The sequence below is a fragment of the Hippichthys cyanospilos genome, chromosome 8 (genome assembly GCF_059441005.1).
Source record: "Hippichthys cyanospilos isolate Australia breed blue-spotted pipefish chromosome 8, RoL_Hcya_1.0, whole genome shotgun sequence".
Taxonomy (NCBI): Eukaryota; Metazoa; Chordata; class Actinopteri; order Syngnathiformes; family Syngnathidae; genus Hippichthys; species Hippichthys cyanospilos.
Window position 1 is genome coordinate 13,283,856 of NC_142376.1, and position 14,538 is coordinate 13,298,393.

At 38.4% G+C, this 14,538-nt stretch overlaps 2 protein-coding genes across 2 annotated transcripts; one reads left to right on the forward strand and one right to left on the reverse strand.

The window, feature by feature from the left end:
- Positions 1-1,671: 1,671 nt before the first annotated feature.
- On the reverse strand, positions 1,672-9,978 carry LOC148420227 (delta-1-pyrroline-5-carboxylate synthase-like). The gene is made up of 17 exons (XM_088421306.1): positions 9,830-9,978; positions 9,216-9,323; positions 8,663-8,814; positions 8,419-8,568; positions 8,248-8,352; positions 7,988-8,146; positions 7,547-7,637; positions 5,993-6,117; positions 5,747-5,891; positions 5,582-5,655; positions 4,750-4,849; positions 4,250-4,470; positions 4,023-4,160; positions 3,735-3,930; positions 2,767-2,888; positions 2,353-2,635; positions 1,672-2,267 (listed from the first exon to the last, which is right to left on the reverse strand). The coding sequence occupies exons 2-17, from the start codon at positions 9,310-9,312 to the stop codon at positions 2,086-2,088; spliced, it is 2,340 nt and encodes a 779-aa protein (XP_088277432.1). The 5' UTR covers positions 9,313-9,323; positions 9,830-9,978; the 3' UTR covers positions 1,672-2,085.
- A 1,236-nt stretch (positions 9,979-11,214) lies between these two features.
- On the forward strand, positions 11,215-14,538 carry LOC148420228 (tripartite motif-containing protein 14). Its single transcript, XM_088421720.1, has 6 exons — positions 11,215-11,778; positions 11,847-11,942; positions 12,201-12,434; positions 12,524-12,546; positions 12,633-12,766; positions 13,946-14,538. Exons 1-6 carry the CDS (start codon positions 11,215-11,217, stop codon positions 14,536-14,538), a joined length of 1,644 nt encoding a protein of 547 aa, XP_088277846.1.

The window sequence follows — 14,538 nt, forward strand, 5'->3', positions numbered from 1 at the left end:
TCCGCTCCTCAAGATGAAGTCAAACTATCCTCGATTGTCAATACTGTGCATTACGGTAACGCGCAGTGCCTAAACGCAATTGATTACCTTCAAAATAAAATTCAATAACGCAGCTATGACTGCAATTACACTGGATTTTATAAAGTCATTTAAAAAAATGTTGTCTTGCAACTAGACTCAATCAAAGCAAGACTTTTGCACAGGTACTTTCATTCAGATCCATTGATACTTTTCTCAATAAAAACATAAAAAGTTTGCAGTTTGAACAATTGCGGCCGAATTAAAAAAAAAATCTTCAAAAAATCCAAATTAATTTTGCTATTTTTAATTTTGTTTATGATTTTTTTTTTTATTATTATTATTAAAGGTGCAATGGTCACTTGCAGAATTTGGAGACCTTTTACTTTGAAAAGCAACGCCGGATCTGGCTAAATGTATACCTGAATCTCTATACCGTTCTATACCCTGTCTTTCCTAGAATTGTTCTGATTGCAGGATAGCGTTTTTGTAACTTTGTTTTAATATATTTTCCCAGTGTAATTGCAGTCATTGTTGCATTAGTTATACGCTCTCACTTTGAAGGTGGCCAACGGCGCTCGTTGGCAGTTTACCGTAATGCACTGTTTATCGATCAGAGTGCTGGTCAGACCGCGCTCAAGCGTTCCGTATGAAAGAAAAAAGAAAAACAAAAAACTTTATTGAGGCTAGTAAGACAGTATAAAAACAATTCACTACGGTGGCAAATGCGTTGTAATCGACCGGATGCTGCAAAAACGGGGAGCTACCCTACACACACACACACACACACACACACACACACACACACACACACACACACACACACACACACACACGCACAAATATTCACAAACCCACTGAAAAAAAATCGTTGCAAGTATGGAATATTTCAAACTGCAAAACGCTAAAAACGCAATCATTGTGCATAAATTGTATGGCTGGGGGTAAAAAAAAAACGTAAACACAGAAAGAAAAAAATGCAAACTAATTTTAGAAAAATCCTTGCAATGTTTTTGTTTTGAAATTGTATACGTTCTTGTGTACTGATTAGCACCTTTGGTAGCAAAAAAGGTGTACAGACGGGCTGAATAGCATATAAAAAGGTAAAGCAATTTTTTGCTCACATTTACAATGGGATGGTAAACAAAATCTGTGCACACCTCTGATACAAGCTAAATTCTGACAAATCAAAATCTGACAAATCAAAATCTTCCAAGTTCAGGCCCCTCCAGAATGATACTGTTTTTTTTCCACCTTTTAAATCACCCAAATCTGCTACAATGTTAGTCATGGTATACTTTACCTCTATTTACACATTTGACAAAGTACTGTAAGGAATACAAAGAGCTGCTATTTGCTCTCAAATTAAATTAGTAAATACACAACAGAAAAACAAATATCCAGGCTCTTCCAAAGAAAGATACCTGAAAAAAAGCATACTTAAATAAGTTGTTGTAAAACAGTACTGGTACTGTATTTTTGTATTTTAGTCATATTTGCAGCCTGGTACTGTCCATCACTGAAGACATTAGATATGGGTACCAGTTATGTGTTGAGCATTTAGGAATGATATTGGTCAGAATTGTGTATAATGAAACAGAAAAGACCATAAGAGCCCACAGGAATAATTTAACAAAGGAAATATGAAATGAGTACGCGTCACCATAGGAGCTATTTATTCAAATAAATTGTAATAGGAAGATTGGCCACTAAATACATATCTGTGACACAGAACTGTAAAATTATTACAGTAAATTACAAAAAGGCAATGATGGAGAGAGTGTGTAGAAAAATAAGTTAAAAATCACTTCTGTGATGACCTTTTTATCAGTGGAGGCGAAACTGGAGTTGCTGGGCATCTACTGAATATTTGGCCATGGCATTTTTTCTCATTTGAATTGGAAAGAGTCCAGATGTGCGCCTCTGTTCTGTATACAAGCTTTCTGCAGTAACGCTTGATTCTTTGAAGAAATGAAGCAGCAGCAGTTAAGTGCTCCTTTCAGACACAAAACTTTGGATGTGTGATTTCCACAAACTTGAGTCATTGATAGAGGTTTGAGCAGGAGCCTAGCTGAAGCTCCCTTGGGGAATAGGGATGTTTTCATGAAGGTACTTCATACTTCCTTGCTCAGAGAAGTCGGCCACAGTATGACCTTCTCCACGAAGAACCCATTTGGTGGTCAGTAGCCCTTCTAAACCCACAGGACCTCTGGCATGGATACGTGCTGTGCTGATTCCCACCTCCGCACCTGGAAAAATAAAGACTGGATTGAATCTTTCACTTGATTTTTATAATTTTCTCAAACTACGAGGTTAAATCAATATTGCCAATACCGAGACCGAAGCGGTAGCCATCAGCAAAGCGAGAGCTTGCATTGAAGAATACACAAGCGCTGTCCACTTGCTGCAGGAACTGTTCAGCCGTCTCTTCATTTTCGGTAACAATGACATCGGTGTGGGAGCTGCCGTATTTATGGATGTGGTCCACGGCCTCCTGCATGCTGTCCACCACTTCGATGCAGCACTCTAGATCCCCGTACTCTGTCCGCAGGGACTTCACCTCAGATGGGCTGAACGTTAAATACGATGCAAACCGGGGACCAGCGTGTATCTTTACCTGAAGTAATCAAAATGGCAAATTGGAGTCATTTTTTGGTTACAAGCTAAATATTTAAAGAGGAAATTGAAAATATTTCAGCCATATTGGGCTGAATGGACAAATCCCAGAAATGACAACATTTATCTTACATGTTCTGTCCTCAGCATATCGATGATCTGGTCAAACATTGGAGTTCGCAATAAGTCTCGATGAATGAGCAGGGTTTCCATGGCATTGCAAGCCGCTGGGTAATCACATTTAGCGTCTCGGACTGCAATCAAATGCATTCATGTGTACATGTAAGTTGTTGCACGTCAAACACTTTCAGTCTCACCTTATTTTTATTTTTTTTTTAATATTTTGGATATTTCTAAAATGATATGATATTCGAGTCATTTATCAGGTTTGTAAAACAACTTGTTGTGGAGATGAGCAGGATGACATTTCTTAAGGTAATTTCGTTGGTCAAAAATGCTTGTGGTTTAAAACACTCATTTTCTCATTAACTCATCCAGGTACTGTTTTTTTTTTTTTTTTTTCCCCCCTCAAGTATGGCTAAAGAGTGTAAAAACATCTGGCGTTAAATCAATGTATTAAAGTGATGCATTACTTCAATGTTTACTTTAGTATCTAAAGTGATCAATTTTAGTTGATTACTTAAGTTTACTTAGTACCTGTCATTGATAGAAGATTGAGGAGGAGCCTATTTCCTTTAAGTACCTAAAGGACTCTATTACTTCAGTAAACTAATTGATTATTCTAGTATTTAATAATTCATAGATTATTTTGTTTTAGAATAAAATTATTATTTTAGAACGTAATTACATAACTGATTAATTTTGTACTTAATCTTACAAAGTAATAGTACTTAATTACCTTAGAGTAATTGATTTTAGTTGATTAATTTAGAACCAGACATTTTTAGAACGTTCTTTAGCCGAACTCTTGAGGAAAAAAAAAAAAAAAAAAAATATATATATATATATATATATATATATATATATATATATATATATATATATATATATTTGTGTGTACCTGTGATTGAATGCCTGGAGACACAATTCTTAAAAGCCAATTGTAGCTAAAACAGTACAGATAGAACAGGATTTCGTACCAATTTCAACGGCTTTGTCAATGCTTGCTTCACTGTCAATGTAGACATGGCAGACACCCTCGCTGTGGCCCAGTACAGGAATACCCTTTGCTGCTCTCTGGATGTCTCGCACCAATTGAGATGAACCTCTAGGAATTATCAGGTCAATAATCTTGTCCAGTCTGCATAAATCTTCAACTTCTTCTCTGGTGCTAACCTGCATAATATAGTCGAGGAAAAAAAAAGACTGTCAGCCCAGGTAAACTTTCGCTAACTATACTGTACATCACTGAACACTTCCAATCTCACCAGTTGAATAGCATCTGCTACTCCGTGAATGGAAAGTGCTTCCTGGGTGAGCTGATGTAGAATTCTGTTGGTGTTGGAAGCTTCTTTGCCGCCCTTCAAGAGCAAAGCATTTCCACTTGCAATAGCCAAAGCAGATACCTGAAACACACCATTCAAATCCAATTTCAAATCATAGCTGGCATTGAGAACGATCATTATGAGCGCAAAAAGCCCCCAGTGATTATTACTTGTGGGAGACAGTCAGGACGTGATTCGAAGATGACCAGCAAGACGCCGATAGGGACAGTGATTTGCTCCAACTCCAAGTTGTTTGCAATCCTGGTCCTCCGCAGCACCCGGCCCACGCTATCCCTGGAGGACACAGCCAGCTGACGGAGGCCGATGGCGAGGCTGTTAAGTTTGGCTGTTGACAGACTCAGCCGGTCAATTAGAGCCTGAGAGAAGCGGCCTGTGAAGAATTCCGATGGAAACAAATGAATAATAACAATTGTAAAATAACATTACTTAGTGATGGACATAGAACTTTTTACTCTTCCTACTCAGCCACAGAAAAGACTGGTACCCTCTGAGCTTATATTCCACAACAAAGATTCCCTGCTCACAATCATGCATAAACCCATCACAAACAGAAACCAAAATTATAGCTACTGAGTTTGAATAAGACAAACTCACTGACACATATGGAGCCTGTGTTTAGTCATTTCCATGAACCGTTTGTCATCTTTACCTGATGATGTCGCAATCTCCATGTCTCTCTTGTTAGCACTGAGAATCTCATCCTTTTTCTCTGTGAGCAACTCAGCAAGACTGCAGATGATTTCTCCTCTCTGGAAATGCATAAAATGTGCACAATTGGTCTATGGCGTAACCTTTATTCTAGGCATGTAGCAAAAATCAATCAATCAATCAATAAATAATTTCTAATAATTCTAAATAATAATTTCCAGAGTAAAATGTCAAAGTTAACTTTGGAGATTAGTGTAAATTTTATACAGAGGTAAAATTAATTTACTCTGTGAACTCAGTTCTATGTATTTCCTGTGGAAGCTGACCTCTGCTTACGCTGCAACCAAACTGAATTATCGCTGGCACTAAGACAATAAATAAAGGCATTTACGGCAAGTAAATATATGTTACAAGCTTTGTAAAATATCGTTGTTGATGTTGAAATATGTGATTAATCATGATTAATCCTCCTGGATCACTGTTCTGTATTCTACTTAATTGGTACGAGTTGTGTTTTCATTTTCTTTTCATCTGCGGAAGCGCGGGGTAACTAAACAGTGTTGACATATTTGCCCAAGTTTTGTAGGTTCAACGCTAATATGCACTGGAACCAATGGCAAATTGAATATGGCGAATTGTACTTGTATTCGATCATTCACTTGCTCGCATGGTTCATGCTTCTAAAGTATATTCTCTCTGTGACGCCGTAGTGCGCATGCTGCATTCACGTAACACCAGTAAACAACAACTGCAAATAATCCATAGTGCCACTTTAAAAGAAATGTTGTAAAAAATTTCATGTTGAAAAAAGTTTAAGGGAAGAAGGAATTTACCTGCTCTGGCAGCAGTGAGGCTAGAGTTCTTCCAGCATGACGGGCCATCTCTGTCTGCTGCTCCACAGTGGGACCTGATTGTAACAAGTGTATAACCCACAAATATTTATCACCCTCATTATCCAAATACATGATCACAAATCATTTGCATTTAGTTCACCGCACCTGCTGGTTTTACTTCAGAGAAGAAGGTACCAACTTTCTTCCCATCCACAATGTCCGTGATGACATGACCTGTGACCTTGGGATCTGTGCCATTGGCAATGACCACGGATGACCCACCTTGTAGCGCCCAAAGGGCTGCTTTGACCTGGATTACAAAACCTTGTTGAATTTAATCAATAGTCACATGTTTCTTTTCACTAAGTCCATCTACAATCTATGATGACATTTTGTGTGCCTCGTGTCAACCTTTGCTTCCATGCCACCAATGCCAACTCTGGACTTGGTTCCGTAAGTGATGGATTGCTGGTCTCCAGGATAGAAGATATCAATTAGTTTGGCATCATCTGACCCTGGTGGACTATCATATAGGCCTGTGGAAGAGATTTTATTTATTTATGTTCACATTTAACTTTACATCCAAACAATGCAGACTTTGTTTTGAAAATTAAAAAAATAAAATGAGGCAAGCTACCAAATTTGAAAATTTGGAAAAACATATTTAATACAAATTTCTGCTTGGATTCATGTGATTATGATTTTGCAAATGTATTAATTTTCAATGGCAGTTGTTCTAGAGTCAAAAGTGAGCTGGAGCCAACCTAGCTGAGTTTGGGTGGTAAGTGAGACACGATTTGAACCGGTTGCCAGTAAATAGCAGGGCAGATATAGATAAACCACTCTTTGAAGTTACATTTACGCTACATTATCTGTTTTTTTGGAATGTGGAAAGAAGCCTTAGTACTTGGAGAAAGTCCATGACATAACATAAACTTAAATACGTAATTTTATCCCATAATTCATGATTTTGAAAGTACGTATTGAGACATTTATTCGTGGAATGTTGAGTTGAAAATTCGAAATGTTACTGTTAATGGAACACTTTACTTACTTTCATTTTCAGCAGGAAAATTTTATAGTTGATCTATAATTAATTTGATAAATTATTTTCATTTACAATGAATACCTTCATTTTGCCACTTGCTGTTAACTGAGAATTGTAATCAATGTAAGCAACCAATCAGGGCACAGTTTGCGAACGACACATGACCAAATCCAGAAAGCAGGTGAGCCGTAACTGGTTGTTACATTAGCCCCGAGCTCGTGATGTCATTTTACGTCGACAGCAAGTGCCAAAATGTGTTTTTAAAGACATTACTTGCACATGAAAAACAATATAGTTACCAAATTAGTTATAGACAAAATACCGTATTTTCTTTTCTACTGATGGCAAAATAAGTTACGTACCTCATTCTGCTGATGGCAAAATAAGTTATGTATCTGTTTAACTCCTTCACTCTTTTTTTTTTAACTTATGGCAGATATTGTTTCTAAGTCTAGGATGCTTGGGAAATTAGTTAAAAAATTCCCACTTCCATTTCCACCAAGAAATACCATCGGGACTGTAAATCTCAAAGACCATGATACTTGTACAAAAAAAATGTGCCAGAGTAGTGAAAATTATCACAAAACGCCTACATGAGAATAATGTAATCTCTCGTAACACACATATGTAGCACATATTGTCAATATATTTCCGCAGTACTAGATCGTTAATTCATGAGAATTTGCACGCAATATAGCTTGTAGATAGCTGGCTCAGTACTGGCTTTTTGTGTTTGGAAAGGTTGCTAAATGCCACTAGTATCTTTGTATAGGTGTGTAAGAAACTGCTGGAATGCCATTTCATGTTATTGCTACAATACCTATAACCACTCCGATTTTTTGAAAAGTTGTGGGACGTGTTGTCCAAATGGGGAGTGAAAGGGTTAACAGACAACGGTCAATCTGATAATTCTGTACCTTGAACATCCGACAGGGCAATTAGGAGGTCCACTTTCATTTCAACAGCCAGACGGGCAGCTAAGCTGTCATTATCTTTGATGCTTATTACCTGAAAAGTATAAAATCATTTAGTCTATAAGAAAAACTTAATTATGATTTAATTGATAGGCGGCAAATAGATGTTATACAGTAAAAGATGCCAGGTCTCATGAAATGGTTAAAGTACACCTCTTTCAAGCTAAAATAAAAAGGAATGTGCAACATGCATCATAATGGAGAAAATACTCAAAATACAGCCAAAGAAAATAATGAAAATCCCTGTAAAAAACAAAAATGCCCAAAATGCGAATGTTGCAATAAATAGAAATATTATAAGGTATTTCATTTGATGCAAAAATCCCCATACACAACATGGAACACACTTTGCATTCCCTAGTATATCCTTCACTCAGTACCCACGTTGACGCCCTGTAAGTCACTGTTGGGAACAGGTGGAGGCACAACAGCATCATTAGTGTTAATGATGGGGACAATGTTCATCCGCAGAAGTTCAAGGATAGTGCTGTTAAGGTTGTGTCGCTTCTGCTCATCATGAAAGTCCAAGTTTGTGACTAAAATCTACAAAAACACAAAAGTAAAAAAGCCTTCAGTGATAATCACATTCAAGCAGCTGTACGTAATTTGAAGAAAAAAAAAAAAAAAAGAACTCAAGTGCATACTTGTGCAGTGCAGATGCTATACTGGGTAAACATGGCTTCATACAATGCCATCAGGCCACTCTGTCCAGCAGCTGCACAAGCCCTTGCCTCCAGAACAGGAATCGCCTGCAAAATGAGGCACACATGTGAAGGTGACTATAGAATAGACACTTTTCTAAAGTAATAAATTACCATTTCTTTTAGCTGGTTTTGGCCAGAATGGAAAGCTTGTCTGACACTTTGAGACAGCAGGATTTCATGTCTTAACCTCTGTTTCCCAAATGCTACAGCGCCACTGGTGACAATCATCATCTCTCTCCCTTGATTCTGTAGCATGGCCACCTGACACAATCCAGAACAACCAGTTAGTATCTTAAACGAAACATGGTCCTTGGTATTATAAGGCTAGGGATGAACAACTTGACTAGTACATTACCTGCTCAACTATGGAGGCCAGACGTCCCAGCGCCAAACCGCATTCATCACCTCGTGTCACCACAGCGCTGCCGAGTTTCACTACGATGCGTTTGGCTTGCTTTAACTCACTCCGATGGGCAAAAGACTTGCCATGGGAGCGTGGGTGCGAGACTGAAGGGCGTGTTTGGAAAGAAACGGTTAATGGTTTACCGGTAAATCGTGACAGTCATTCAAGAGATAGAACAAAACCCATCTTAAATGCATGAGTCAAATATTTGTGAATATTGGCACCTACAATCAGATTCAGAAAATTACGATTTGTTTTGGCGGACCTGTGTGACCACTTCATCTCTATGCACCAGAAAAAAATATCAACATTTTTCTGTACTGAAATCAGATACACACTATTATACAATGCTTGATGTCTTGACAACATTACTTGCTATCAATTGAAGTTACACTTCAATCATATGTTGCATCATCTTATATTGTGCAAGTCCTATTGTGAGAAATTTTGTGAGAATTTGAAATGCTGTAAGTTGTAGCTATATTATGAGACATGTGTTACCTACATTTTGCTTGGGAAAATGTTCTGATGGTGGCAGGATTGACTTTCACTTGCCAAATTCTGGATGGCAAGATAGAGCCCAAGTAGAGTCTGGCAAACATCTCACTGAGACCTAAAATCAAATGTGACAAACACAGAGCAATACATATTTTAATGCAGGACATCTGGCTTAATGGACTAAGTGCCTTTTTGGGTGTGATGGCTCGCCGTGGCACCTAAAGTCTGGAACAGAGTCTAGCTATCACGGAATGATGAAACACATTACAGAAATGGATGGATTTTTTTGTCTCAAAAACGGTGAAGGTGCTTGAACTTGACAAAAAGAACTTGCCAGTGACCTAACTATCTAGAATGTTGATGTGGGGTGATGGGCTTCTAATGTAAACAAAACAAAAATACCTTTGAATATATAGACAGTTGGTACTGATTAAATCAACAGATCCCATTGCATATACGATAAGCAGTCCTATTCTAGTTCGTTTCAGTTTGCACGTTTCTATACATGCAAAGGCTAGGTTTACATATGTCAGCTAGCTTAGCATTAGCTTAAGTTATGTTCCCAATACATGCAAATATTGCAAAACGCTCAAGAGCAAAAGGGAATTAAATAGCCTTTACCTGGTAATGATTAAAAGAGAGAAAATTAGTCCAAATACACCTGAGTAAACTTCTGGAGCGAAGACACGTAGTCAGTGACAGCACTTAGCTGCCACATCCACAGCCCACGTTTACGGCTAGTGCGACGGAGCTGAAATTCACAAATGATGTTTACGTAAGATTTCTGGTTACACAGCACCGCAACGTACTTTTCAGTCTTTTGGCGTAGGCAAAGACAGTACTGTATACCGTCATGTAAATACTGTACTGTATATGGGAAAACAATTTACAATTGGAAAAAAAAATCGAACCGTCGTTTGTCGTAAAGTGTAGCAAAACAATAAACATTAAGCATGATCACCGACATTGCACGTCTATGTTAAGTTTTTAAATCGGACTCAAAAGAAATTACATTTGACAGTCAGGTCAAAGGATTGTAACTGTGACGCTTTGCGACACCGGAAATAACGGGCGTGTATGGACCCAACAGAGACTGAACACAAAGTAACAAATGAGGAGGAAATTTAATAACAAAAGGAGCACGTAACACGCGACCGGGAATAGAGAATAAATAAAACCAAAACCCGACAAGGGCGGAACCACCAGGACGGCGACGTCAAAAATTGCTGCGCTAAATAGATGATAGAATTGAGAACAGGTGCGCAGCCGGTGGTTCCACCCCTTACTGGGTCAGGCCTGTCCTGCAATAAGACAAAGCCCCACAAGGGGGAGACGTGGCAGGTCATGACAGTAACGACGTTGGATTACTGTATGACATGAAGAAGCAAGTAAATTGACTAAAGCTATGACCAAAAAGAAGTACAACTATCAGTAGTAGCATAATTTTGATTACGTTATAAAATATTGCACAGAATTACACATACCTGGGTCAACGCACTTGTGTTTGTGTGTACTATTATGCACAGTAAGCACAAGTACTGTACTACATATCTATCTATCTATCTATCTATCTATCTATCTATCTATCTATCTATCTATCTATCTATCTATCTATCTATCTATCTATCTATCTATCTATCTATCTATCTATCTATCTATCTATCTATCTATCTATCTATCTATCTATCTATCTATCTATCTATCTATCTATCTATCTATCTGCCTACCTGCCTGCCTGCCTGCCTGCCTGTTTGTCTTCTGTGTAATTTGTAATATGTATGTAATATTTTGCAGGATCAATGTTAAAATGTTGCTCAACAAGATGAAATGATGTTGCGATGTAAGCTAATCCATAAAATGGAAAAATATCAGCACATCTTTCGTAATGTGATACCGAGGCACGTGATTGGCTCTGCATGCGTAAAGAGGCCTGTGAAACATTCATGAGCAGGACAAGCAGCGCAAGGCATTCTTGCAGAGTCACCATAGCAGGGCCAAGCAAAACTATGGGGACTGTAGAAGAAACTCTAAAGTGCCCTGCCTGTCAGGATATATTGACAGATCCTGTGAAACTCCCTTGCAGACATGGCTTCTGCCTGACCTGCATCCAAGCTGTCTGTGAAGAGGGTCCTCTTTTCTGCCCAGAGTGTCAGATTCTGCTACCATCCAACCTCACCCTGGAGATAGATGCAAGCCTACAAAGCAAAGTGAAGGACTTCATTTTGAAATCAGCAACATCGCTGCAACTGACAGAAACCAAATCTTCGTCATCTGTTCGCTGTGACCACTGCATTGATGCACCATCAGAAGCTATCCGAACCTGCCTGACCTGTGACGCCTCTTTATGCCAGGCTCATGCCTTGTTGCACCAGCAAAGATCTGCTCTGAGGGAGCATACCGTGGTGGAGGTGACACAGGATCTGCTGTCTTTAAAATGCAAGGAGCATCGCGAAGAGCTTAAACTTTTTTGCTTGGAAGAGAAAGTACCTGTTTGCTGTTTGTGTGTCCTGGTTGGCGCGCACAAGAATCACAAAGCTGCCCAGCTACATGAAGCTTGCACCGACTTAAAGGTCATTCATGTTTTTGACAGAGTGTGTTTCTAGGCCAGGATTCAAGAATGATTTGTATATCTGTTTAGAGCATGTTGGAGACAACAGTGAAACAACTGCTGCAGATGAGATGTGAAGCAGAGAACGCCATCAAAGACTTGGAGTTCATGTACACGCAAACAGTGGTATGTCATTTTAAAACACCAAACACAGTCCCCTTCAAAAGCATTTAGATGGTGATTCTCTCTTTTTGTGATGTAAAGTAGACAATTTGATTTCTGCAGTCTCTTCTTCAGGGGGCAACATGCATGCTCTATTGGGTTTAGGTCCACTGATTTACTTGGCTTTTTTTTTTAACAAACTGCCAGATTAAAATGTTTTTGGAGGGGACTGTAACATTTTTAATTGATATTCTAGCATTTTCTTTAAAAAATCATTTTCAGATGTCAGCGGCAGATTTCAGAGAGCGAATCTCTGACAAGTACAACAGGATCCGAGCTGTGATGGATGGTGACGAGCGTCTGATGATGCAGATCGTTGATGAAGAAGAAGAATGCATGAGCGAGTGGCTGGAAGCGCAGAGAGGAATCGTGGAGGCTCGCATCAAGGAAATAGATGACCTCAGAGTTTCGAGTAAATTACTTTTACAAGAAACGCATAACTTGAGCTTTATACAGGTAGGTTCAAATATTGTGGAGCACATCAAACTTCTTGAAACTTCATGGCTGTATCTCAAGTTACATTCATAAGCTTGCATTATTTACAGCAAATCACAGCCCAGAATCTTTGGTGAGTAAATTTGTCTTTCATGTTTCCGTTGTCAAATTTGATGGACATTTGTTGTTACATCTGATTGTGTTCCGTTTGAATTGTAGTGAACCTCCAAAGTTGGAACCAATTCAGCAAATAGACAGGGAGCTGTGCGAACCTGGCAAGATGAAAACAGTAGAGAAGCTGGTGGATGACCTGTCAGTTGCTTTATCACAGCATTTTCCTCGAATGTGGTCCTGTAAGTAAAATTATATTGGAAACTCCAAACTCTTACATGAGTTCTGTGATGCTAGAAGAATTCTATCTTACTTAAATTGAAAAATATTTTATCCCTAGTTAGTTTTTTCAATCCCAAAGACATTTATCCTTTTTTTTTTGTTGTTTTTTAAAGAGTCCATACATTAATTCCCAGGTACCTATTTATACGTGTATTTTTCTCATTTTTTCAAATGTTTGGTTCCAGGAGGGTCTAAAAATGGCTAAAACAAAATGAATTAAGTACTAAAGTAATTGTTTACTTAATGTAGTTGGATACTAAATAATTTAATACTTATGTAATCTATTTTTAGATAATATATATTATATATATTTCGATAAAGCAATCGACTACTCTTTGTACTGAAACACTAAAGTAATCTATTACTTTTATTGGTTTAGGCAACAAAGAACCAAACCAATATTTGGGTCGACTTGAGCCAACGTTCTGGGTTATTTTGCACATAACCCAAAAACGTTTTGTACAATCTCAAAAATTGAGCTATTTCGTATCAAACAACACAGAAAGTTTGGTCAAATTGAACCAAATATTTGGCTGGTCTTTTTTGACCCATTATTGTTTTTTTTAGGGTTAGGGTTAGTTTTTAGTGTGTATTAAATTGACAAATCACTTAAGGACTTCAAGTTTTCTGTTATTTTAGTCAGGACATATTTACCTAAAGTAATAAATTATTTTGTCACTTATGTAATTAATTTAGTACCAGTATTTTGTATCATATGGTTGCTATGTTGATTGTCTACTGCCATTTTCCAAAAGGACATTTGCTTGATCAACTAATTAAGTAAAAGCTAACGTCTCTCTGCCATCCTGTGTGGGCATTATAGTTTCTCAAGTTTCCATTGTGTTGTTTGTAACATTTCATTTTAATGGCTCATATTTTATATTCTATTGAGCATCCAGGTGCTTTCATTTCCTCAGCAATTACGTTATGTCACACCCGAAATCAACCTCAACTTTGTTTGATTTGAGGTGTACTTTATCTGAAGATTTTGGATGAAGGTTCCAAATTGTGCAATGTTCTCAGGGTTGAGGGTTAGTGGGACAAACAAATTGAAAAAAATGAAAACTGTTTTTCAATTTTAAAGACAACTTTTTTTAAACCCCCATAATCGTGTTCTGCATTTTAATGTGTCATTTTAGATCTAAGTTGTCCTGTTCTCGACTTGAAAACAGCACACCCCAAGCTGGAGATATCTCAGGATGGCAGACAAGTGTGCTGGGGAGTGCAAGCTGACAGGTTGGCTGCAACCACTCCGCCCTATGATTCCCAATACAGTGTTTTGGCTCAGAAGAGTTTTACCACCGGACGACACTACTGGGAAGTCATCGTACAGGAGAAACCATACTGGCTGATTGGTGTTACCACTGGTCCAGTTATTGGAGAGGCTGGTCGGAGGCCTTCTAGTCAGGGGGTGAATAAGACGTCCTGGTGCATATACCATGCTGAGGGACAGTACATGGCATGCCATGACACCCAGGAGAAACAACTGCAAGTTGGGAATAAAGTCAGAAAGTTGGGCATACTGGCAAATCTCCCAAAGGGGGAGCTGTCGTTCTACAATGCAGACACCATGACCCTGCTTCACTCTTTCTGCGTGGAGTGTAAAGAGCCTCTTTTCCCAGTGTTCAACCCCTGCTTTGATGTGAATGGACTGAACAAGCAGCCCCTGACCATGTTTTGGATTAAGGACCCCTGGGATTGGAGTGTCAACACGGATGGAAGTGACGAGTGA

What these genes read in the sequence shown, in the direction of transcription:
- LOC148420227 (XM_088421306.1), bottom strand. Translation starts at nt 9,312, where the DNA reads ATGTTTGCCAGACTCTACTTGGGCTCTATCTTGCCATCCAGAATTTGG. An exon ending in TGGCCTCCATAGTTGAGCAG is followed by an intron (nt 8,569 to 8,662) that starts GTAATGTACTAG and finishes GGATTGTGTCAG; the next exon opens with GTGGCCATGCTACAGAATCA. An exon ending in CCTCACTGCTGCCAGAGCAG is followed by an intron (nt 4,850 to 5,581) that starts GTAAATTCCTTC and finishes ATGCATTTCCAG; the next exon opens with AGAGGAGAAATCATCTGCAG.
- LOC148420228 (XM_088421720.1), top strand. Translation starts at nt 11,215, where the DNA reads ATGGGGACTGTAGAAGAAACTCTAAAGTGCCCTGCCTGTCAGGATATA. An exon ending in ATAACTTGAGCTTTATACAG is followed by an intron (nt 12,435 to 12,523) that starts GTAGGTTCAAAT and finishes CATTATTTACAG; the next exon opens with CAAATCACAGCCCAGAATCT. An exon ending in TTTTCCTCGAATGTGGTCCT is followed by an intron (nt 12,767 to 13,945) that starts GTAAGTAAAATT and finishes GTGTCATTTTAG; the next exon opens with ATCTAAGTTGTCCTGTTCTC.